Source organism: Camelus ferus, chromosome 4 (assembly GCF_009834535.1).
Source record: "Camelus ferus isolate YT-003-E chromosome 4, BCGSAC_Cfer_1.0, whole genome shotgun sequence".
Classification (NCBI taxonomy): domain Eukaryota; kingdom Metazoa; phylum Chordata; class Mammalia; order Artiodactyla; family Camelidae; genus Camelus; species Camelus ferus.
Genome location: NC_045699.1, coordinates 44,865,118 through 44,889,952, shown reverse-complemented (window position 1 = coordinate 44,889,952; position 24,835 = coordinate 44,865,118). Strand labels below are relative to the sequence as shown.

The 24,835-nt window shown below is 32.3% G+C and overlaps 1 protein-coding gene across 1 annotated transcript in view; it reads right to left on the bottom strand.

Moving 5' to 3' along the window:
- Window positions 1–24,835, bottom strand: part of DCAF10 (DDB1 and CUL4 associated factor 10) — a 43,125-nt gene that overhangs the window by 13,952 nt on the left and 4,338 nt on the right. The window contains exons 2-3 of the mRNA XM_006195877.3: window positions 18,836–18,949; window positions 5,212–5,409 (exon numbers count right to left, since the gene is read on the bottom strand). Coding sequence (XP_006195939.3) covers window positions 5,212–5,409; window positions 18,836–18,949 — 312 coding nt within the window. The remainder of the gene's footprint in view (window positions 1–5,211; window positions 5,410–18,835; window positions 18,950–24,835) is intronic.

Sequence of the window (24,835 nt, the reverse complement as noted above, 5' to 3'; positions counted from 1 at the left end):
TTAAGTGTACAGTTAAATGATTTTTAGTAAATTTACAAAGTTGTGCTGTCATCAACACAATCCAATTTTAGAACATTTTTGTCACTCTAAAAAAATCCCTCCTGCCCATTAGCAGTCACTCCCCTTCTTACTCCCAGCCACAGGCAACCACTACTTTCTGTCTCTATAGATCTGCCTATTGTTGACATTTCATATAAACAGAATCATGTAAGAAGTTGTCTGTTGGTTTGGCTTTTTCACTTAGCTTTTCTTTGAGTTTCATCCATGTTGTAGCACATAAATAGTACTTTGTTCTTTTTCACTACCACATAGTATTCTCTTGGATAGGTATATCACAGTTTGTTTATTCATTTACCAGTTGATAAATATTTGGATTGGTTCTATTTTTTGCTATTATGAATACTACTCCTATAAGCATTCTTTGTGTGGACATGTATGTTCATTTCTCTTGGGTAGATATCTATAAGTAGAATTGCTGGGACATATGGCAATTCTATGTTTAACATTTTAAGAAGCTACCAAACTATTTTCTAAAGTGGCTGTACCATTTTACATTCCTACCAGCAATATATGAGGTTCCAGTTTCTCCATACTCTTGCCAATATTTGTTGCTGTCTTAGTAGGTGTCAAGTGGTGTCTTATTTGGGTTTTCATTTGCATTTCCATTAAGACTAATGATGTCAAACATTTTCTTATGTGCTTATTAATCATTTGTATATCTCCCTCCAGGAAATTTCTATGTAAATTTTGGTCATTTTAAAATTGGGTTTTTGTGTTATGTGTAAGTGTGATTTTTATATATTAATTTTGTATCTCTTATGACCTTGATGAACTTACTAGTTCTAGTAGTTTTGTGAATTCAAGATTTTTTCTATGTAAGGTCATATCTTCTACATAAGAAAATAGTTTTAATTCTTTCTTTCCAATCTGTTATTTTTCTTGACGGATTGTACTTCCAGTGCAATTGCCCCTCCATCCAGTACAATGTTAAATAAAAGTGGTGAAAGCAGACATCCTTGCCTTGTTCCCAGTCTTAGGGGGAATGTATTTAGTCTTTCAACATTAAGTATGATTTTAACTGTAGGTTTTTCATAGATGTCCTTTATCAGGTTGAGGAAGTTTCCTGTTCCTAGTTTTATTTCAAATGGGTATTGGATTTTGTCAAGTGCTTTTCCTGCCTTTATTGAGATGATATATTTATAGACTTTATTAATGTGATATATTAATTGATTTTTAGATGTTAAACCAAACTTGCCTGTATTCCTGGAATAAATTCGACTTTGTTGTGACATATGATCCTTTCTATATGTTGCTAGGTTTGATTTGCTAGTATTTTGTTGAGGATTTTTATCGATTTTTTTTGAGGGATATTGGGCTGTAGTTTCCTTTTCTTATTATGTTTGTCTGGTTTGGTATCATAGTAATTACTAGCCGCAAAAAATGATTTGGGAATTGTTCTCCCCTCTCTTTTCTGTAAGAGTTTGTGAAGGACTGATATTATTTATTCTGTAAATGGTAAAATTCACCAGTGGAGCCTTTTGGGCCTGGGTTTTTTATTGTGGGAAGATTTTTAAATTACCAGTTCAGTTTCTTTATTTGCTATAGATCTGTAGGTCTACAGATTTTATATTTGCTCTTGAGTCAGTTTAAGTAATTTGTATTTGTTTATCTAAGTTGTCTAATTTGTTGCCATAAAGTTGTTCATTATATTCCTTTGTAATCCTTTTAATTTCTATAAGGTTGATATTGTCTCCTCAACACCACTTTTTGATGGGGGAAGTAATTAGATTGACTTATTTACTTTTAGAGGTGGTACTAGGGGATTGAACCCAGGACCTTGTGCACAAGACCTTGTGCATGCTAAGCTTGCACTCTACCGTTTGAGCTATATCCTCCCCCTCCCTTTTTTTGTTTTTAATTATGATTGAATGTTGAATTTTATTCTTCAGTTGAGACGTCATATGGATTTATCTATTTAAGCTGTTAATGTGATAAATTAATAGAATTTCTATTAATAAATATTTTCATTCCTAGAATAAACCCAACTTGGTCATGATCTTTTAATTAATATCTTACAGGATCCAATTGCCCTTTTTCAGACTATTCACGTCTCCATTCATATTACACAGATTGACCTTTCAAATTTAGGCATCAAGCTTCATATCTGAGGTAATGAGAATTCCATTTTTCTGGAATCTAAACAATTTAATAAAATTGTAATGTTCTTTTTCTTGTAATATTTGGTAGAAGTCACCTGTAAAACTGATAGCTGCTATTTTATTAATAGATAGGTTTTAATTGGTATTTTTCATTTCTCTAATGGCTAAAGCAGAGGTGATATTCAGAATATTTAAATAACCAGCGCTGCATGAAAACTAGTCAGTCAGAGTTGATGCAGGTGGCAGTGCTGGAACTGGGTTCTGGAATTACTCTACTATGTAAGGGGGACTGTAGCTACTAGATCATAGGGACATCTTGAGGGAGGTATCCCTAGCAGAGGGGCCTGGGTAGCTAGAAGGTGCCATGATATGGCACCTGGGGGTGATTCAGGATAGTGACTATTCATCAGTTAGTATGGAAGAAGTTCAATCTTAACAACCGTTTCAGCTGAACCAGTGCATAATGGTTAAGTATCAGTCCTGGTAACAGGTCTACTTCAGGTTTTTTATTTCTTCCTTGATCAGTTTTGCAAAGGTGTATTTTTTTGAGTAAACTATCCATTTCATCCAAGTTTTCAAGTATTTTGACATAAAGCTGATCTTGTTATCTTTCTCTATATTTTTTGTCTCCTTTCTCATTGCTAAGATTATTTATTTGCATCCTCTCTTTTTTCTCTTGATGTCTCTTACCAGAGAATTGCATATTCAATTAGCTTTTCAAAGAACAGGCTTTAAAAAAATCTTTATTGTACTTTCATTTTCTATTTCATTAATTTCTGCTTTGATCATTTTCATACATTTACTTTCAATGGGTTTACCCTTCTTTATCTTTTTCCAATTTTTTAAGTAAGATGTTTAGTTCATTAATTTTCAGTTTATCACTATGATTTTTTTCTTAATGGTCGCCCAACATGGGAATTTTTTTTACCTGTGGTTAAATTATACTAAAGTCAGGGAAAATGGTTTGTCTGATAATTCTTTGATATTGGTTGAGACTTACTTTGTAGTCCAATACATGCTCAATTTTTGTACATGTTCAAAGTTTGCTTCAGAGGATGTATTCACTATTTGGGAACAGAATTCTACATATGCTTACTAGATCAAGCTTATTAATAAAATTAAAATTTTCTAATAGACTTACTAATTTTTAGTCTATTTTATCTATTAGTAAGTGAAACAATGGTGTTAATATTTTCAAGAGAGATGGAGGTTTTTTTTCTTGTCCATTTGTGCTTTTTATGGTTTGAGGCTGTTATTAGAGACATATAAGAAAAGAATTTTTATGTTCTAGTGAAATAAACCTTTTAATATAATACCTTTATCACTAATAATGCTTTATGCCTTAAACTCTATTTTGTCTTCTATTAATGTAGATAAAACTTTTTCCTTGCTTGGATATGCTTCTTACAAAGAGCATATATATAGTCTGTTTTTGTTTTTCAGTCCAATCTAATACTATCTATTAACTAGGTACATTAATCTATATACACTTACTATAATAATTATTGATATTTGGATTATCTGCCTACCATATTTTTGTGCTTCCTAATTTACCTTTTTGTTGTTGTTGTTGAAGTATAGTTGATTTACAATGTTGTGTTTGTTAGTTTCAGGTGTACAGCAAAGTGACTCAATTATATATAAAATTATTTTTCAGATTCTTTTCCATTATAGATTACATTATATATTACAAGGTCATATTGAGTATAGTTCCCTGTGCTATATAGTAGTTTCTTGTTGCTTGTTTTTTGTTGTTGTTGTTTTTTTGCCAGCAGACATTATCTATATTTTTGCTCTTTCCATTGTTCTTTCTTCCCTCTTAATGTTCCAAGAGTGCTGCTTTTATCATTTTTGTTTAGGAAACTTACTTCAGTCATTTTTTAAAAAGGCTGGCATCTAATTCTCTTAGTTGTCTTTCATCTGAAAATGACTTGATTCCCTTTCATTCCTGAAAGATGTTACCACAAGATACAGTATTCTGGGTCAATAGTTCTTTTCTCTCACTACTTGAAAAATGTGTGTCACTTCTTTCTGGCATCCATGGTTTCTGATGAGAGCTTTTTTTTTTTTTTAATTAAAAAAAAAATTAAAGTATAGCTGATTTAGACAACTTGTTTATTGATCTTTTTCTTTTTAGATTTTATCCTTCTACTAATTTGGAAGTTATCACTTGTAATCTTACTAAGTTTTATTTCTAACTAAAAATAATTAGCTCTAAATTTGAACAGGTATGCTTGTCTTAGTTTAAAGATAATCAGTAGTTCTATGCTTTGCTCAAACAATATGATAGCTAGAAACCTTTAAGACTGTCCCCTCTATTTTTACATATAAGCTCTAAAAAGAATATTTCAGAAATGATCTTGGTGTATTACTGTATCATCATTTCACCAAAGCTAGCAACAGGAATATTTCAATTATTTCTCAAACTTCAACTCTTTAGATTCTATATAAGGAGATATTCTGTTGATGTGTTTCACAACACAGGCATTACTGACATTTTCAATGGGATGACTAGTCAGTCCACTGGGCAAACTGTTCCATGCACTGCAGGATGTTTAGAAACTCTGGATCCCTGTTGACTAAATACCGGCAGAAATCCTCTCTTCTCTTGTAGTGACAACTAAAACTGCACCAAACATTCCCCTAAGGATCAGTACCACTCCAACTGAGAAACTACTCTTTTAATGCATGAAAACAAAGTGCCAAAATTACAAAATAAACAGATTTAGAATTAAAGGGCCAAAGACTGCAAAACATTTCAGTTCCACAAAGGAAACAAAAATATTTTTCCTTAAATTCAGGAAACTCATAAACCAGTTTTCATCATTAATTATACTACTTGATCCCCTTTCCACATAATTTTTTTCAAATATTTTAGTCACAATATATGACTAAGTGCAAGTAACAACATGGAATCACTTCCTGGTTGTTTTCCCAAAGCCAGTTTTTCTCCTAAAGAGATATGAGAGATAAGACAGAATGCTGAATTTGTTTACCATCTTAAAAAATTTTTTTGTTGTTCATAATCCAACATGGTTTCCTATTCACAAACCTGTTGGTGTCCCAAATAATGACATTTCCATCAAATCCTGACGTTACTAAGAGTCTTGTATTAGTATCATATTCGATGTTCTTCACCCAGCTAGTGTGACCATGTAAAGTGCATACTTTGGTGTTCAATTTTCTCAGATCCCATAGTGCTATTGTAGTGTCATCAGAGCAGGTAGCAAACAGCCGGTTATCAAGAAATCTACAAAGCAGAAAAGAAAAACTAGTTTATTTAATATCTTATTAAAGAAAACTTGAGAAACAGTCTCTGTATTACCTAATGAAGAAAACAAACCAAAAAAGGACTGTAAACTCACTGTATAAACCCAGCAATTCTGATATATAATAAATAGTAAGTATAATTCACATAATCATAGAGGATACTATGATTTAATGAGGGCCACGTTGCAGTTTTACCCATTTGCTTTACATTATTGATTTTTATTTGAAACTGGAGATAGGGGTGGGTGTTTGGAGAACAGTGCTAGAGAGAAGGAACTTTAGAATCTGTATAGGAAACAAATGATGAGAAACAATTTAATAGGAGACAAGAGATTCTGAAGACTTAATTGCCATGGGAGACATGTTAAACATAAAGTTATGAGAAATATTTACTCTGCTACAAATAGCATCTCTTTCAATTTAGAGTACATTTCTATACAGAATACAATTATGTAGAAAACTTGCTATTAAAATGCCATAATTTTTAATCTATTAATTCAAAGGCATTCCCCAATCTCACTTCTAGGACAACCTAGAAGAAAGTGACAAATTCTTAGAAAGTACAATCTCTCAAGACCGAACCAGGGAGAAATAGAAAATATTAAACAGACCAATTGCCAGTGATGAAAGTGAATCAGTAATTTTAAAACTCCCAACAAACAAAAGTCCAGGACCAGATGGCTTCACAGGTGAATTCTACTAAACATTTAGAGAAGAGTTGACACCTATCCTTTTTTAACTATTCCAAAATATTGGAGAGGAAGAAACACTTCCAAACTCATTCTATGAGGCCAGCAACACCCTAATATCAAAATCAGACAAAGCTATCACAACAAAGAAAAGTAAAGGCCAATATCTCTGATGAACATAGATGCAAAAATCCAACAAGATATTAGCAAACTAAATCTAACTGTACATTAAAACAATCAAATATGATCAAGTGGGATTTATCCTAGGGATAACAAGGATTTTTCAGTATTCGCAAATCAATCAATATTATGCACCACATTAACAAACTGAAGACTAAAGACCATATGATCATCTCAATAGATGCAGAAAAAGCTTTTGATAAAGTTCAAATCCATTTATGATTAAAAACTCTTCAGAAAGTGGGCACAGAGGGAACATACCTCAACATAATAAAGGCCATGTATGACAAATCCACAACTAACATCAAACTTAATGGTGAAAAGCATTTCAAGAAGCATTTTAAGAAGACAAGGATGCCCTCTCTTGCCACTTTTATTCAACATAGTATTGGAAGTCCTAGCCACAGCAGAGAAGAAAAAGAAGTAAAAGGAAGTGAAACTGTCACTGTTTGCAGAGGATGTGATACTATGCATAGAAAATCCTAGATACTACCAGAAGACCACTAGAGCTCATCAATGAACTCCATAAAATTGCAGGATACAAAATTAATATACATTGCTATACACTAACAATGAACTATCAGAAATTAAGGGAACAGTCCCATTTGTCATCACATCAAAAAGAATAAAACACCTAGTAATGTATCTGCCTAAGGAGGCAAAAGACCTGCACTCAGAAAACTATAAGACACCAATGAAAGAAATTAATGACACAAACAGATGGAAAGATACACCATGTTCTCAGACTAGAATAATTAATACTGTTAAAGTGACCATACTACCTAATGCAATCTACAGATTCAATGCAATCTCTATCAAAATACCAATGGCATTTTTCATAGAACTAGAACAAATAATTTCAAAATTTGTATGGAAACACAAAAGACCCCAAATAGCCAAAACAATCTTGAGAAAAAAAATAACAGAGCTGGAGGAATCACACTCTGACTTCACGCTATACTACAAAGCTACAGAAAACTGGCACTCGTACTGGCACAAAAAACAGACATATAGATCAGTGGAACAGAATGGAGAGCCCAGAAATAAACCCACACACTTATTGTCAGTTAATCATGACAAAGGAGGCAAGAATATACAATGGAGAAAAGACAGTCTCTTCAATAAGTGGTGCTGGGGAAACTGGGCAGATACATGTAAAAGAATGAAGTTAGAACATTCTCTAACATCATATACAAAACTATACGCAAAATGGATTAAAAATCTAAATGTAAGACTGGATACTATAAAACTCCTAGAGGAAAACATAGGCAGAACATTCTTTGACATAAATCGCAGCAGAACTTTTCTGGATGTTTCATAAATCAAGGGAAACAAAAGCAAAAGTAAACAAATGGGACCTAACTAAACTTAACAGCTTTTACACAGTAAAGGGAACCATTAATAAAATGAAAACACAACCTACTGAATAGAAGAAGATATTTGCAAATGGTATGACTGATAAGAGGTTAACATCCAACATATATAAACAGCTGATATAACTCAACATCAAAAAAGAAAAAAAACCACACGTACACAACCTGATTAAAAAAATGGGCAGAACTGAATAGAAATTTTTCCAAAGAGGAAATGCAGATGGTCAACAGGTACATGAAAAGATGTTCAACACTGCTAATCATCAGGGAAATGTAAATCAAAACCACAGTGAGATATCACTTCACACCAGTCAGAATGGCTATCATCAAAAAGAACACAACGATTGCTGGCAAGGATGTGAAGAAAAGGGAACCTTCATACACTGTTGGTGGGAATGTAAACTGGTGTAGCCACTATGGAAAACAGTATAGAGGTTTCTCAAAAAACTAAAAATAGAACTACCATATGACCCAGCAATTCCCCTCCTGGATATAAATCCAAGAAAACCAAAAACATTAATTTGAAAAGATACATGCACCCCAACGTTCATAGCAGCATTATTTACAATTGCCAAGATATGGAAGCAACCTAAGTGTCCATCAACAGATGAATGGATAAAGATGTGACATATACATACACACACACACACACACACACACACACACACACACACACACACACACACACACACACACACACACAGGAATACTACACAGCCGTAAAAAGAATGAAATTTTGCCATTTGCAGCAACATGGATGGACTCAGAGGGCATTAAGCTAAGTGCAATAAGTCAGACACAGACAAACAGTATATGATATCACTTATATGTGGAATCTAAAAAATACAACAAACTAGTGAACGAAACAAAAAAGCAGACTCAGATATAGAAAACCAACTAGTGATTATCAGTGGGGGAAGGGGAAGGGACAATACAGGAGGGAAAAATGGAGTTCTTATGAAATCATCTGTGTGAAGCTTTTGAAAGTTGTAAGGCACTACAGAATTTAAAGAACTTTTCATTCCATTTTTTAGAAAGGAAAAAAGTCATCATTTCTAATCTACTAATTCAGAAGAGTTATTCCCCAAATAATCTCACTTAACGTTTTATTAGGACCACTCAAGATTACAAAATAGACACAATTAAAATACTCTATAGTTCAGATTTTTATTTTACACTAATTTCTCAATCCTAGTGAAAATATATTTTTATACAAATACTAAAAAAAAAATAACAACCTACCTATCACATTTTAATTTCTGCCTAAATCAACATTAGCATGCCTTCTCTTAACATATGCTGTTATATATAACTTCCTAATCTCTTGCAGATTAAATGAATTCTGGAGCTTCTTCCAAGATAAAATTATATGTAGTTATTTTCTATCAGAAATCAGTCTCAGTATGCACAAACACCAAACATCATGGCCTTCCTGAAACTTAACGTGATTTTAAAATTCCAGGCTTCTTGACCTGGATAACACTTCCTTTCTTTTTAATAGTGAGCTATTATCCACTCCCGGTAGCCTTCTCTCTCTGTCCAGCCTGGGCCAGATTTGCCAATTTTCTAATCTCCCAGAGCACTCTACACTTCTATCGTAACACCTAATATTATAGTGTAAGGAATAACTTTATAATGCTATAAACTCCTTGAAGGTAGGGGGAACCTATCTGCATAGTTCAGGATTAGATCTGCAGTACTCAATGCATGCACTGCAAATCACAAATATTTATTAAATTAATGAATGAGGTAGGAGTTCACTGACTAGTGGAGAAGACATTATAAATACAGTTAGACAAAATAAATGTGTGGAATAAACAAAGAAAAGAGGATGATTAGGAAAGACTTCACGGTGTTGTCATTTGAACTGAATTTAAAAGATGAGCAAGAACTTCCTAAGTGGCCAAGGGGTAAGCAAAGTTACAGAGATACGTATGGGGATGGTGCACTTTGAGAGTCAACAGTAGTCAGAAGTGCTGTGTGTGGAAAAGTAGAGATAAGCAGAGAATATATCATGAAATTTTTTTTATAGTGATGCCCAATAACTACTTCTTAATTACAAATACATGCCCACTGAAAATATTTTTTAACAGAAAAAAATCCACCACCAAAAACAACCATAGTTTTGATACTTAGCCTAATTCCTGTATTTCAAGCCTAAAATTATTTCATAAATATTTTGCCATGTCATTAAAGATTAACAAAATAATTCTTAAGGGCCGAATAGCATTCACTGTATGAATGAACCATAATCTTTTTTCTTTTTTAAACCAACATACAATTATTAGATGTTTAGATTGCTTCCAATTTATTACTATTAAGAAACACTATGATGAACATCCTAACAGCCAAATATTAATCATATTCCTAGTTATTTTTCTAAGTACATTTCCAGAAAAATATATTGCTAAGTAAAAAATTTTTTTAAATGTAAGGCTTTTGATACATATAGCCAAATTGCCCTCAAAAGAACATACCAATATCAAGTTCCACCAGCAGTTAGGAGAGTGTCCATTTCTCCAGACCCTTGCTACACAGGTATTTTTTTTAATTCTGCTAAGTGCTAGGAAAAAAATATCATCTTGTGTTAGGTTGAAACTTCTATTTTTAGTAAAGTTGCACCATTTCATATGAATTGGAGTATTATATTTCTTTTGGGAATTGCTATTCATGTTCCGTGTTGATTTTCTTGCAGTATTATTTTTATTATTGAATTATAAAATCCTTTTATAGTGAGTATAATATACTTTAGTTTTTCAAATACAGTATTTTGAATATGTTTTCTATACATTTCTTTCAATTCGGTTTATATATTTTCTTACCATACAAAAAAAATTTAATTATTGTATTGTCACATCCATTTTTTTCCCTTACAGTTTTACGTTTACTGATGAGGCTTTTTAAAGTAAAAATATTTCAGTGACTTCCACATCTGACAGGAACTATACGATTGAAAAAAATACAAAATGACAAAAGGCTACTGGAAAGTCAGTCCAACTTTTAAAATAAATTGATCATCATAAGAACATCTTTATACATTGAGTAATTTAGGAAAAAATAACTAAGATATTTTATTTAGTATACAAAAATACTTAATGCACATATGGATTCAAAACCCCAATGGGATTACACTGCTGTAGGCCACAGTGGTTCACCCTGAAAAGTTTTAAGCAAGAGAGTGACATGATTGGTTAAGAATTTCAGAAGGCTCTCTGACCTGGGTTCCAAAACTCTCAGATTCTCATAAAAAATGAAGTGGAGGATCACTTAAAAATTATAAAAATTTCAAAAATTTTTGTCAATAAGGCCACTGAAAACAATTACCATTGTTGTATGAAAGGATATTTTAATACCAGTAATGTAGAAAATATAATGGAGCAAAAGCTAATAGATTTGAATTGGATTAGTTTAATGAAAAATTCAATATTTTGACTTTAGTTTTCTCATTTGTGCCTTAAAGTATTACCTGTTAAAAATTTTGGTATTGGAGAATCACTGGTAAAAAGAGTAGAGTAGATAAATTATAGAAAATTAAGAATGTAGACTAGGAGACCAGTTAAAGCACCTACAACAATTCTTATCCCAAAGTAAGAAGACACTGAAAATGTAGTGTTAAGTCCTTAGAGTTCTGGCCCAGTCCTCTCAAATTAAAATTTAGTCTAGCCTAATAATAATTATTAAGTATTTTTAACTCTATAGTCTCCAATAAGCAGGAGACTCTCCACACACTGATATCTATGAGTTTCTGAATTATAGGCCTTTTCTATATGTCCCCCATTAAACCCCAACATATGACTATAACAGCTCTGGATAAATTGACATCTGGATGAATTCAGGTCTTCATTATCAAAGGATGATTGGTAAAGGATAATAGCAATTGAAATTGAATTTTCTTAAAACAGGTACCAACATTTCATTGTACTAGGAAAAGAAAGTGTTGAATCTTAAAAAATAAAACCTTAAAAATCATGAAAATAAGCCTTTTCATATTTATTTAACTATATGCAAATCTCAGAATAAGAATAAAGTGTGTGGGTTTTTTGCATAATCTTTCCAATGAAATTATGACAGCAGAATACCACATCCTTACTTCATATCTGAATTTTGTATTATAATAAAAAAGGCCATTTCTGTATAATATTCAGGGTCTTTATCAATTTTCCCAAAGCCCTTTCCTTAGTCCTATAAGAAAACCATCTAATTCTTTGAAGTTTCTATCATGTCATCATTTCTGTCATTTTCTTCTAATTGATAACTAGTCTAACTCTATCAGATCCTCATTTGCCAATGATTTTATATGTAATTGACCAGTTCTCTAACATCACTCTCAGGGCTTTACAAAATTTTACATCGTTTGAAACATCAGAAATTTCATGTTCCCTGTGATAAGCACTGTACTTATGTTATATTGTTTGAAATATAACAATCAGGAAAAGACCAACAAAGACAGTGGGGGGAAGGCAGATCCTGGAATATTTAAATAGGCACTAATTTTTAAACTACCATATCGCTAAGAAAATATTCTTACGACAACAGCAGTTACCCCTGTAACCTCACAACCAGGGGACCTGGATTATTAAATGGATTCTTGAATCCTCATACAGAGTCCTCATGAATGAGAAGTAAGCCTGTATAATGGGCTTAAGAATTTAAATTGTATATATTTTTCCTTTTATATGAAGCAACAGAAAACACTCTCCATAACTATCAAGATAAGCAAATCTCAAAACTGAGAAATGAACTAGAAGACTTATACTAAGTACGTGCAAAATTACTATCTGGAACAAAACCAGGAAATGCATGTCTACATCTCTGAACAGTGAAGCAAGGTGGTCTAATGAAACTGAGTATGAATTCCAGTTCTACAACTTACTATATATAAGACCCTGAGCATATCTTTTTATCTGAGTTGCAGTTTCTTCATTCCTTATAATGGGTACAATACCTGTCTCATATCTGGATACTGTAAGGATTAAACAACATAATGTATTAAAAGTGCTTTGCAAAAGGTTTGGCACGTGGTAGGCACTCAAAAAATGAAAGTTAGTATTATTAATAAGTAATGCACACTGAAGCTCATGTCGGAGGACCCTTGAGATCCTCACTCAAAACACTTAAGTGACATGTACTTTTAAATAGCTTCAAAATCTGTTCTTCTAACCAACAGATAAGCAAATTCAAATTTGTAGGTGTTGGGTAGTAGGGCAGGCACACTGATAGCAGCAAATGAGAGCTGATATTGATAAAGAACACAAATTCTAACAACAGATTAGTCAGATCATTTTGATTAGGGGCAAACCTTTGACATGTCTTTTTAAGATAAGAAAATTTTAATTGTAAAATATTAGAAACATAAAGAAAATTATGAAGAATATAACAAACACCTGTGATACCCACCACCCAGCTTTATCAAATTTTAACATTTGGTTATCTTTCAGATTTTTTCTGAACATTACAAACACAATTGAAGTACCCTGTATATCCCTCCCCAATCCCATTCCCCTCCCTCCCTCCCTCTCCAGAGGGAACCACTATCCAATTGTTGTCACTCCCCTTGCAAGTTTTTAATACTATGAATTCATAAATATGTATCCATAAACAATTTATAGTTTTGTTTTGCATTCAATTTATTCTGTAAATATTTAATAAGCACCCACTACGTGGCATAGTTCTAGGTGCTGGGGATAGAGCAGAGAACAAACAAATACAGGCCCTCATCAAGTTTATGTTTATATATTTTAAAATTTTATATAAATGGTATCACACTGTACAGCTTATTCTGTAGTTTCCTTTTCTGGCTCGACCCTGAATTTCTGAGATGCATCTCAGATACTGATGCTTCTAGTTCATTTATTTTAACTGATGTATAGTATTCCATTGTGTGAGTATATAATTTATCTTCCCCTTAATGGAGATTTGTTTCCAGCTTCTGTTACTAACAATGCTATAATGAACATTCTTTACACATCTCCTTGTTCACATGTGCTTTATTTCTTTTAAACAACTGTTTTCAGTTTTACCAGATATTGCTAAATTGCTCAAAATAATTTTACCAATTTATACTCCATAATAATGCCTAAGAGTTTCTATTTCTCAACATTTTCACCAATACTTTATATTTCTTGTTATTTTTATTTGCATTTCCATGATAACTAGTAAGCTTGAAAAATCTTTCCATATTTATTGCTCATTTTAGTTTCTCTTATGTAACTCTCTGCCTATTTTGCTCCAGGGTAATTGTTTTATATATTCTGAATACGAATTCTTTTTTTGGCTATGAGCATTGAAATGGTCTTCTCCCACTAGTCTATAGCTTATCTTCTCACACTGTTATGTCTATAGTTACAATGAAGTTTTAAATTTTAATGCCGTTGAACTTACCACCTCTTAATGGTTTATGCTTTTCGCGTCTTAAAAAATCCTTTCTCATACTTAGAACATAAATATATTCTCTTTCTTCTAAAACTTTAAAGATTTGCTTTCATAATTAGGTCTTTAAGTGGCAGTTATTTTTAGCTATGGTATGAGACAGAAATCTGATTTTCTTTTCTTTTTTCATATACATAGAACCAATTCTCTTTTCCATTTCTCCACACTGGTTTGTAATGCCCCTGCTGTCATATAGAAAATTTTCATATATGCATGGGTCTGTTTCTGGAAGCTCTATTCCATTCTATCAGTCACTTAATCTATCCCTGTCCTAAGACTATATTTGATATCTGGAGAAGTGAGTACTCCTATCACCTTAGTCATCTTCAAAATTGTCTCAGATATTCTTGGCACTTTGCTGTTCTATATGAATTTTAAAATCAAGTTTTTAAAAAAAATGTTGGTATTCTGATAAAAACTACACTAAATTCATAGACTAATTTGGGAAGAACTGACTTCTTTATAATACTGAGTTTTCTCCTCTCAGGGAAGATTTGCATTTGTTTTTGCAGGTACCTGGCAGCACTACCAACCTGGATCTAACTTAAAATTGCTGGCTGGAGGGTTTTGGGCCATATGGTAGTGTGAAGCTGCATGAAGGCTGGCTTGTGGTTGGTAATTCAGAGATTTTCTGACATCCCTCTATCCAATGCCAGTCTAGATGAACAAGGTAGTTTATTACTAGATCATCTTTATGCTGAAAGTACAGCCCTCTGGAGTCCTCAGCCTTATTCAGAGTTTTCTACTAGACTTTTCCTCACTAGAATTAAGTCTCCTGTTCTTTGTACTCCCCATACCTGTCAAAACAAACTCAAGAGTCACCAGCATTTGGCAGATGCCTCCAGGGTAAAGCCAGCTGAGTACGTGTTTACTTCTTTGCATTCCTGCTTCCACTTCATTTTTGCCCCTAGGATTGATTCGTTTCTATCAGCTCAACTATAGATTAAAAAAACTTTTTAAAATTTATCCACCATTTCTATTTTTAGTAGAAAGGTTGTTCAAGATATTTTAATATCTTCTACAGCCTAATTTTTATCTGCTAGATTTACTAGTTTTGGACAGAACTGTATTAAAATCTCTTACTATGATTATAGACATGTAATTCCTTATTAGTCTCTTTTTGCTTTATATATTTCAAGTTGCATACAAGTTCAAGATTATATTTTCTTGGTGGATTTTTCCTTTGTTAATATGTACTATTGTACTTTATCCTTATTAAAGCCTTTGGTCTTCCATCTGTCCAGTAATGATAATCTACATCAGTTTTCTTTTCCCATTTCTAGGTAGTTTTATTTTTGCTATACTCTATAAAGAGTATATAGGTGATTTTGTTTTTTATTCAAATTGTCATCTCTGTGTCTTTTAATAAAGATCAATCCATTTATACTGTGAGCTATTAATATATTTGGAACTATTTCTACTTCTTGTTTTCTGTTTATCATCCCTTTCTTTTGCTTTTTAAATTTTTTAAGCTTTCCCATTAATCAAGTTTTCAGTATTCTCTTATCACACACACCCGCCCCCTGCTTTGCTAATGTGGAAGCTATAAACTGTATTTTTATTATTTTATTTTAGTGAGAATTTTTTTGGGGGGGGTAATTAGGTTTATTTTTTTTTAATGAAGGTATTGGAGATTGAACCCAGGACCTCATGCATGCTAAGAAGCACACAGTCTGCCACTGAGCTATACCCTCCCACCTATTTTACTTCAGTTTTTTTTCATCATATATATTTATTATACATTGTTCTGAAAGAGTCTGAAATTACTTAATATTTCTATTCTCTCCCTGAACATGATATGGACCTTAAATGTTACACCTTTTCACTGAACAAAACGCCCCCATAGATACAGCCTATTTGTTGTTACTATCCATAGCTACACTGTGCAGTTTGGTAACCATTAGCCACATGTGGCTTTCAAGTCCTTAATATTTGGCCATTCTGCATAGAAATGTGCTCTAAGTGTAAAATACACACTGGATTTTGAATATTTAGCGTGAAAAAAATGAAAGTAAAATATTTCAATATTTTTATCCTCATTACATGTTGAAATGATAACATTTTAGACATACTGGAGTAAATAAAATACATTATTAAAAATTAATTTCATGTGTTTCTTTTTTTAATGTGACTACTAGCAAATTTAAAATTTTAAATCATAATTATATTGGATAGTGCTAGAGTTTTCATCTTAACTTTGTTTTAAATGCACCCTCCCCGCCAAAAATTCTAAATTATTATCTTTTTGCTATAACATTTACCATTTCACCTAATTAAAATTCTTTATTTTAGAATAACAATTTACCTGGATATGAAATGGTACTGAACATTACTTTACCTTAGTATTTAAGATATTACTCCATTTTCTCCTAACATCAACTGTTGTTGATAAGAAATCTGTTACTTTAATTATCATACCTCTGTAAGTAATCTGGCTTCTAACTTTGGTAGCTTTTAAGATTTTCTCTTTATCTTTGATATTCTAGAGTTTCATCACAACCTGTCTAGATGTGGATTTATCTTTGTTTAACCCATAGGACATTATAGAGTTTACTTTCGATTCAAGGATTCAGGTCCTTCTTTAATGCTAAAACTTCTCAAACTTTGTGTCTTTAAAATTTAGTTCTCCTCCAATCTCTGCACTTCTTTTTTCTGTATCTCAATTAATCTGGGTAATTTTTTTAGTAGTATTTTCCAACCCTTTCTCTCATCAGTGGTGTAATGGGTAATATTCATCCCATCTTTTAAGTTTTTTTTTAAATATACCAACTACATTTTTAATTTACAAGAGTTCTAGTTGATTCTTTTCTACAATAACCTATTCTTGTTTCCATCTCTTTTGTTTCATAATTTTAAGCTCTCTATAAATGGAAAGTATCCCTTATTTCTTTGAGCATCCTAAAAATGCTTTAAAGTTTCTTCCAATCAATGGAATACTATGCAGCCGTTAAAAAGAATAAAATTATCCCATGGGTATGAATATGGAACAATCTCTAAATATGTCATTAAGTGAAAAGGTCAAGGCATATGTGTAGAATGCTACCATTTATATAAAAGTGTATGTATATGTGTATATGCTTGTACATGCATAAACTATCTCAGCATAGTAAGAAACTGGTAATAGTGGTTGCCTCTGGGGAGGGGAACTGGGTGGCTAGGGGACAGAGGTGGGAGATAGACTTACTTTTCACTGTTTACCCTTTTGTACCTTTGAATTTTGTACCACGTGCATGTATTACCTAGTCAAAAAAAATAAATAAAAGAATTCATTTTTAAAAATAAAGTCTTTGTTGGACTACTCCATAAAATTAATTTCATCCAGAGAAAATACCTATTCTAGTTACTGATTTTGTTATGATATTAATATCAGATGTCTTCATGAGTTTGGAAATTTTGGTTATAGGCTTACTTTGAGTAAGAAAGATTTTTAATTTCTCTCTCTCTTTTCCTATTTATGAGTTTATGGTTGCCCTCATTTTGATTTCTGGACCCCTAATCCACTACTAGATCTTTTAATGACATTAAGGCCTCCAGTTTCATGATGATATTGGAGCTATCACACACATACATTCAATCACTGACTCAGCAATGGCTTCATTCAATTCCTGGTCATGAGGCTGTGTATCAGCTAAAACCTATATCCCCAGGTAATTAATGGCTTTTTCCTTTTTTAGCTTTTCACAAGCGAGACAGACATTCCAACCAAATCCCTGGCTTCATGTAGTAATTCGGGCTCTGGTTCCTGCCTCACATAAAACACTTAGCATTTTTGATTCCTGACAGAAGCTAAACTACCACATGGCAGTGCCAGACTGAAAACCTAGAGGGTTTGTGGTTTCAACACTAACAGCTTTGTGTCCGTGTTCTGGTCTGGCCCGTAAAGATGTTTATGTTGTTTCAGAGCCTAGATATATTTTTTTGTGCTATTTAATCTACTGTTCTATATGTTTGGGGCATAGAGATTATATCAAAATTCAGTATGTCACCTTGACTAGAAGAAATTCCCTTATTTCTTTTTTTTGAACATTAAAAGTAATCACTATAAAATATAATCTCATTACATAAAATTTAGAAAATAGAAAATTACTAATAATCCATCCATTCTAACTTGTTCACTGTTAGCATTTTAAAATGTTTCCTTCTAAGCTTTTTCTTCTGCATCATATTTATACAATTTTTATCATGATTTTCACCTGTATTATCCCAAGCATTTGTTCATGTTGATATGTAGTCTCTGTGACCATCGTTTTAATGACTGCATATTAGTCCACCAAGCTGTTCAACTGTTACTTACTTCCCACATTATTGAGAACTTAAGGAGCTTCTAACAATGCTATAAAGAAGTTTTCTATGCATATGTGTTTTTTCCCCTCAATAGTTTGGATTTGAGGGCCAGTGGTGAAGGAGGCGAAGCAATGGGATGGCCATAATTCTATACAGATTATTAGCCCAAAGGTATTACAGGATTATCATGATACATGGCTGAGGTTCATAATGATGACCCTAATACATGAAGAGAAAAGGTAAAATCATATGGAAGTGAAAATGCATTTCAGAAAGATTCCAATCCAAAATGGTTAACAGTAAGTTTTGTAATTAAAGGGATAAGTTTCACAATTCACAAATGTATATCATCTAGCACTGCTGGACAAGGCATTATAGATTTTCACTAACTTCCAAAACAGAGTATTTTGGGTCACACTAATCAAGTTCACTTTTTCACTATAATACTAACCTTATATTATTTACACAGTCTTCATGAGCTTCAGAAAGTGTTTTTATGTGCTTTGAAGATATAGGATCAAAAAGAAGAACTTCAGTCTGTTCACAAGCAACTGTCAGCACTGACCTGAAAGCAAATGACACATTTCTCTTATTTAGTTTTTGAGCATTCTCTGGTTATTGATATTTATCTATTTGTAATTACATAAACTATAGATGAATAACCTCCTTTTGTCCATGTTAGTAACAAATATTTAAAAGTTCGACACTATTTGCTGTTGGAAGTAGTAGTAGGGAATGGTACTCTCATACGTTATGGTGGAGGGTAAGCCAGTGTGGTTTGTTTGAAGAGTACCATTATCTATCAAAATTTAAACATGCCTACCTTTCAACTCAGCAATTTTTTTCTGGAAATTCAATCTAGAGAAATAATCATTTCTAAATACAAAGAAGCATATATAAAGAGATACTTCATTTTAAGGAGAAATGGAAAGTAACCTAAATGTACATGAAAGAAGGAATGACATTATATAGTATATAATACTTTGCAATATGGTACTTTAAAAAGAAAGGGATGTTACATGGATATGAAGAATTCTAAAACATATTTTTAAATGAGAAAAGCTGGTTGCAGAAAAACATGCATAGATGAGGCAACTTAGGAAAAAAATCATATGCAACAAAATTACGTATTTCTTCATCAGTATCTATTAAAATGCTTGGAAGAGGTCTAGCGTATATCCTACTAAATCGGCTAGATATAGTCAAGCAATCTTTTCCTTTATGGATTTTTAGTTTTGTCTCTTGTTTCAGAACTTCCCTATTATGAAGTGTTTATATATATATTTAATGTGAACAAGTATCAAAACTTTTATTCAATTAAATTAAATGGTGAGGGAGCCAGTAAGATTTAATAACTGACTCCAAGGAGAGTTCAAAGAACAGACACGTATACAGGCAATCAAGAATGTTGAAATGAATTTGCTGAAACGATGCAAAACTGGTCAATAGCCAGAGGCAATCACTGACAATCACTCATCCCCCGCAACAATCACAGACATTACTATCATTTTTCTACAACTTACAGAGTTGAAAATTAGTTCAAGAACAATCAATAAAAGAAAATTCCTGGGAGAGAGCACCAGTGAGAATACTGTGATTATATTTTTACCATTTCCAATGCCTCTCAATGCGCCCATTACAAAAGGCTGAGTAAATCTATTAAAAGGGGTCAATCACCAAAGGTAATGTTTGATAAATTGTTACAAAAAGGGGCTATATTTTTATAAACCTTTTACAAATTCTATTTTGATTTCTGAAAATCTGTTGTCTTTTACTTATTTTGTTAAGTGTTAGTTTTCTGTGGGCACTGATCTTTCAAATTCATATCTAGCAAATGAAATGCTGAGTCTTTAAAACTGTAGGTCTTCCCAATTTATAGGCATTTTTACACTTTAAGATGAAAGTGCATAAGATAGAATTTTAAATAGCCAAACTTTTCTATTCAGAACAAAGTTTTAAGATAAAGTGCGACAGGGAGCTTTATTCAGTATCTTGTAATATTAATGAAAAAGAATATGAATACAAATGTGTGTGTGTGTGTGTATATATATATATATATATACACATTGTGCATTATGTACATTATGCTGTACACCAGAAATTGACACATTATAGCTGACTATACGCACTATACTTCGACTATACTTCAGTTAAAAAAAAATAATAATGCAGGGAAGGAAAAAATCTAGTAAATTGAAATCCTTTCCGTATTTAGTAATCACGAAATTATCCTTTAAAGGGTATCTGCATAAACCCTTTTGTGAGATATCTGGACTTCAAAAATTTAATATCTGAAGGATTTTTGTGTTGACTATCGTGAGTAAAGGTATTCAAATTAATATCTGTAATTTTAGAAGATATATTAATTATTATTTCTGTCTCTCAGAAAAGTTATGAAATGAACTTTTCTCCTTTTTGTGCATAAAAGTAAATGAATCAGTGATTCTGGGAGAGTCAATCTTAAACACTGTAAACAAGAGAACTATAAGACTGATAGGCTTTTTTAAAAATTTAATTCAATTACAATCTATTTTTGTACATGGCATGATCTGTAACGTTTTAAAATGGCTATCATTTATGCCAGCATCAAAGACTACACTTCTCACATTGGTTTGAAATGCCATCTTTATCATATATAAGTTTTTTGGGGGGACTCTTCTGTTTTTTTCTCTGTAATACTACTACACTATTTTAATTTCTAAAAGGTTTGACATGTGGCAAAGTGAGATCCCCTCACTGCTCTATAAACATTTTTTGGGGGTACTAATATCATACTTTCTCTTCCAAATGAATTTTAGATATAGCATATCAGGTCCTATTAAAAATCTTGTTGGTATTTTTTATTGGGATGCAGTGACTTTACAAATTAATTTGGTAGAGTTTATATCATACAATATTGAATCATTCCAACAGTAATATGCATACTTTCCCACATATTCAAGATTTTCTTAGAGTATTGTAACAACCCTTGGACCTTTGAACATCCTTATACATTTATAGTCAACTTATCAAGTTATGTATACACACACACACACATAGAGCCACCTGTGGATTTTGAGGCTGTAATAGAGCTATAGAAAAGTTTGCATAGAATTGACATCTTTACAATATGGAGTCTTTCAATCCTTGAACATTGCATATCTCCATTTACAATGGAGATTTTCTCCACATAGGTCATGCTTGTCTTTTGTTTGATTTATTCTTGGGTACTTGGGATTTTTTTTCATGCTTTTGTAAATGTTCTTTTAAAAAATTTATTTCATTTGTTGCTGGTGTACAGAAGGGCAACTGATTTTTTAAATATTTATTCATCAATCTTGCTATTTACTTTATCTGTAGGTTATTTTTGATTTTCTTTGTCGATAATCTTATCTACAAACAATTGCTTTGCTCTTTTTAAAAACTTTTTGTCCTTTGCTGCACTGGCTAGGACTTTCAGTACAACGCTGAATAGAAATGTTAATATAGCAGGCATTCTTATCTTGTTCCTGATCTTCAAGAATACATTTACCATTTCATTGTTAAGCACAATGTTTACTGTAGTTTTTTTGGTAGATTCCTACTATTAGATTAAGAAAGTTCTCTTCTACTTCAAACTTGCTAAGTTTTTTTTTCCATTAAATTAAATATATAAAACATTTCCTAACATTTATTGAAATTATCCTGTATTTTTCATTCAATGTTAATGAGTGATTTACATCCATTTATTTTCTAATCTCAAATCAACCTTTCATTTCTACCAGATTCCTAGATTCAGTTGGCTAAAATGAAGGGTTCATATCTCTGGCCTCCCTCCTTCTGCAGATCTTAGCCCTGCAATTTCCTCATAGCCTCAATTATCCTATCCCTTCAAACAAAATTTTTTTTACATCTTACATTAGATATTTATATTTTCTCTAGCTTTTCTAATTACTTTCAGCTGAAGGGCTGGTCAAAATCACCTACTCTGCTACTTCTGGAGAGGTACAATCTTCACTTCTTGCATCTGAACTTATGTCCCCCTTTTATTCTGAATATTGTCTATTTGAGTATTCTCTTGATCAATCTAATGAACTGGTTTTTTATTTTTATCTTTTCAAAGATAAATCTGTTGAGTATTTCTACTGAAGTTTTAGAACTTCACTAATTTTACTCTTCAAGGCTGAATTTCCTTCCTTCTGCTTTCTTCAGATTTACTTTGTTGTAACTTCACTATTCTTTTACTCGTTCTTGAGATGGATACTTAGGTAATTAAGTTTGTCTTCCTTTCTGGTTTATTAAAAACTAGAATTTTCCTACTAAGTGCTGATTTACTTATATCACACAACTTTTGAGACATGTGGTACTTTCATTATATTTAGTTCTAAATATTTCTAGTTTCCATTATCATTTCTCCTTTGGCCTATGAGTCATTTATAAATGTTTGTTAACTTGAAAATACATGAGGTTTTTCTAGTTATCTTTTTGTTATTAATTTCTAGCAATCACAGTGTACTGAGAAACTATTTGATAATCTTTTGAAATATATGGCCTTGTAAGACAAAAATTTTTAACTCTTCCTTGTGTGTTTGAAAAAAACAGGCATGAGGCAGCTGTTATATATAGTGAAGTGTGGTATTCAAAAATATTAAACATTTAATAGTAATATAAACTAACATAAGAATAAAAATTTTAGAAAACATTTTAAAAATAAAATAACCTATAGGTTATAAAAATGCTAGCCAACTGGTATTAGTTCCAAATCAAATTGTTCATCAAATTATTCTGGTAATTTCCAATCATTTATTAAATGCTGGAAATGGTAGCCATAATCACTTTTTAACCTAGATGCTCTTATCTGAACCATGAACTACCATAGGAAACTGCATAAAGCCCCTCTAAGAATTTCCACATTAAATAGGGAGGCATTTATAAAAAAACATATGGTTACCAAAGGGAGAAGGGAAGGAGGGAGGGATAAATTAAGAGTATGGGATTAACAGATACAAACTACTATATATAAAATAGATAAAATAAAGCAATAAGGATTTACTGTATAGCCCAAGGAATTACATTCAATATTTTGAATAACCTATAATGGAAATAATCTGAAAAAAATTATATATATCACTTTGCTGTACACCTGAAACTAACACAATACTTAAATCAACTATACTTCAATTTTTAAAAATTCCTAATAGGTAGTCATTAAGTAACCTGTAATCTCAATAAGTAAAAAAATTACTCTTATCAGCAACAAAGTGGTTCATGGGACTGAATCGTCTTTTTAGCTTTTGCTGCAGTAAGTATATAAAAGTTTCTCTAGCCTTTATAATGCTTGCTGTTAATTTTTTATATTCAATTATATTAATAAGTCACAAAATAATTTACTGATACATCATATTTAATGATATCAAACCTAACCACTCAGCCCAGAATGTAATAAGCCAGGGTACAAATCCTTTGTGTTTAATGACCTTTCTGCTTTTCAGTTCCCTCAACTAAATATGCCTAGTATAGAGAAGACTATGTTGGTGGTCATTTTCATTAATAAAATTAGTGTTATTAATGCCCATGGTGGGCACGTCTTCAGTGGTTTTGGTAAACTTATCCCACTAAATAACGGTGAATTTCAACAAGAAAGATGAAATTAGGGCTCTGCATCCCACAAGTCATTCATCCATAAACCATCCCCATAGGCCTCATTCATCTGTCATGTATTCTATCCTGCCATGGGTGTGCACCCTTTGCCAAGAGAATTAGTGTTTGGATGGGTATTGCCATTACTCTCATCTGACTGCCCTTTTCATCTCTCTGGACCTCCCTAGAGGCTGCTGAGAATGACTGGGAGACTGCCTGAGAAAGGCCAGCAGCCCCACACTACGGGGAACCAAATGGTCACTGGGCATTTGCCTATGGCTTTTGGAGGTGGGGAGGGTACCTGGCATAGGTGAGGGGAGATTAGAACAGACGCTAAAGCTGTCTAGTGAGATGTTTGATGGCAGCTTTTTGGGCCAGTTCTTAAGTCTTTAGTTGCTATATATTGGGTTACTCTGGGAGATCCCATGGGAGGTGCTGAAGCACTAGGAGGGCACTCAGTGGGCTTGGGGCAGTAACTACTCAACCACTATGGACATATATTAATATTTCAACAATTGGCATATTTGAATGAACGTGTACTAGCTGAATATGAGGCCTGAATGCAGTATTCTATATATGCCCTTTAAAGCAAGATTTTAAGTGGTGGTATTTCTATATTGTGTACCCTTCTTATGTTTGTATCTGCCTGATTAACTGAGGTATGCTATGATGTATATTAAAATCATCCCCTATGATAATAAGGTTTTCTATTTTCTCCTCGAAGTTATCAATTTTTGATGTATATAAATTAAAAAACTCATTCAAGTTAGAACTGTTTTATCTTCCAGGTGAACTGCGCTCTTATCATTATGAAGTGACTTTCTATCTCTAGTAATTTTTTTTTGCCTTAAAG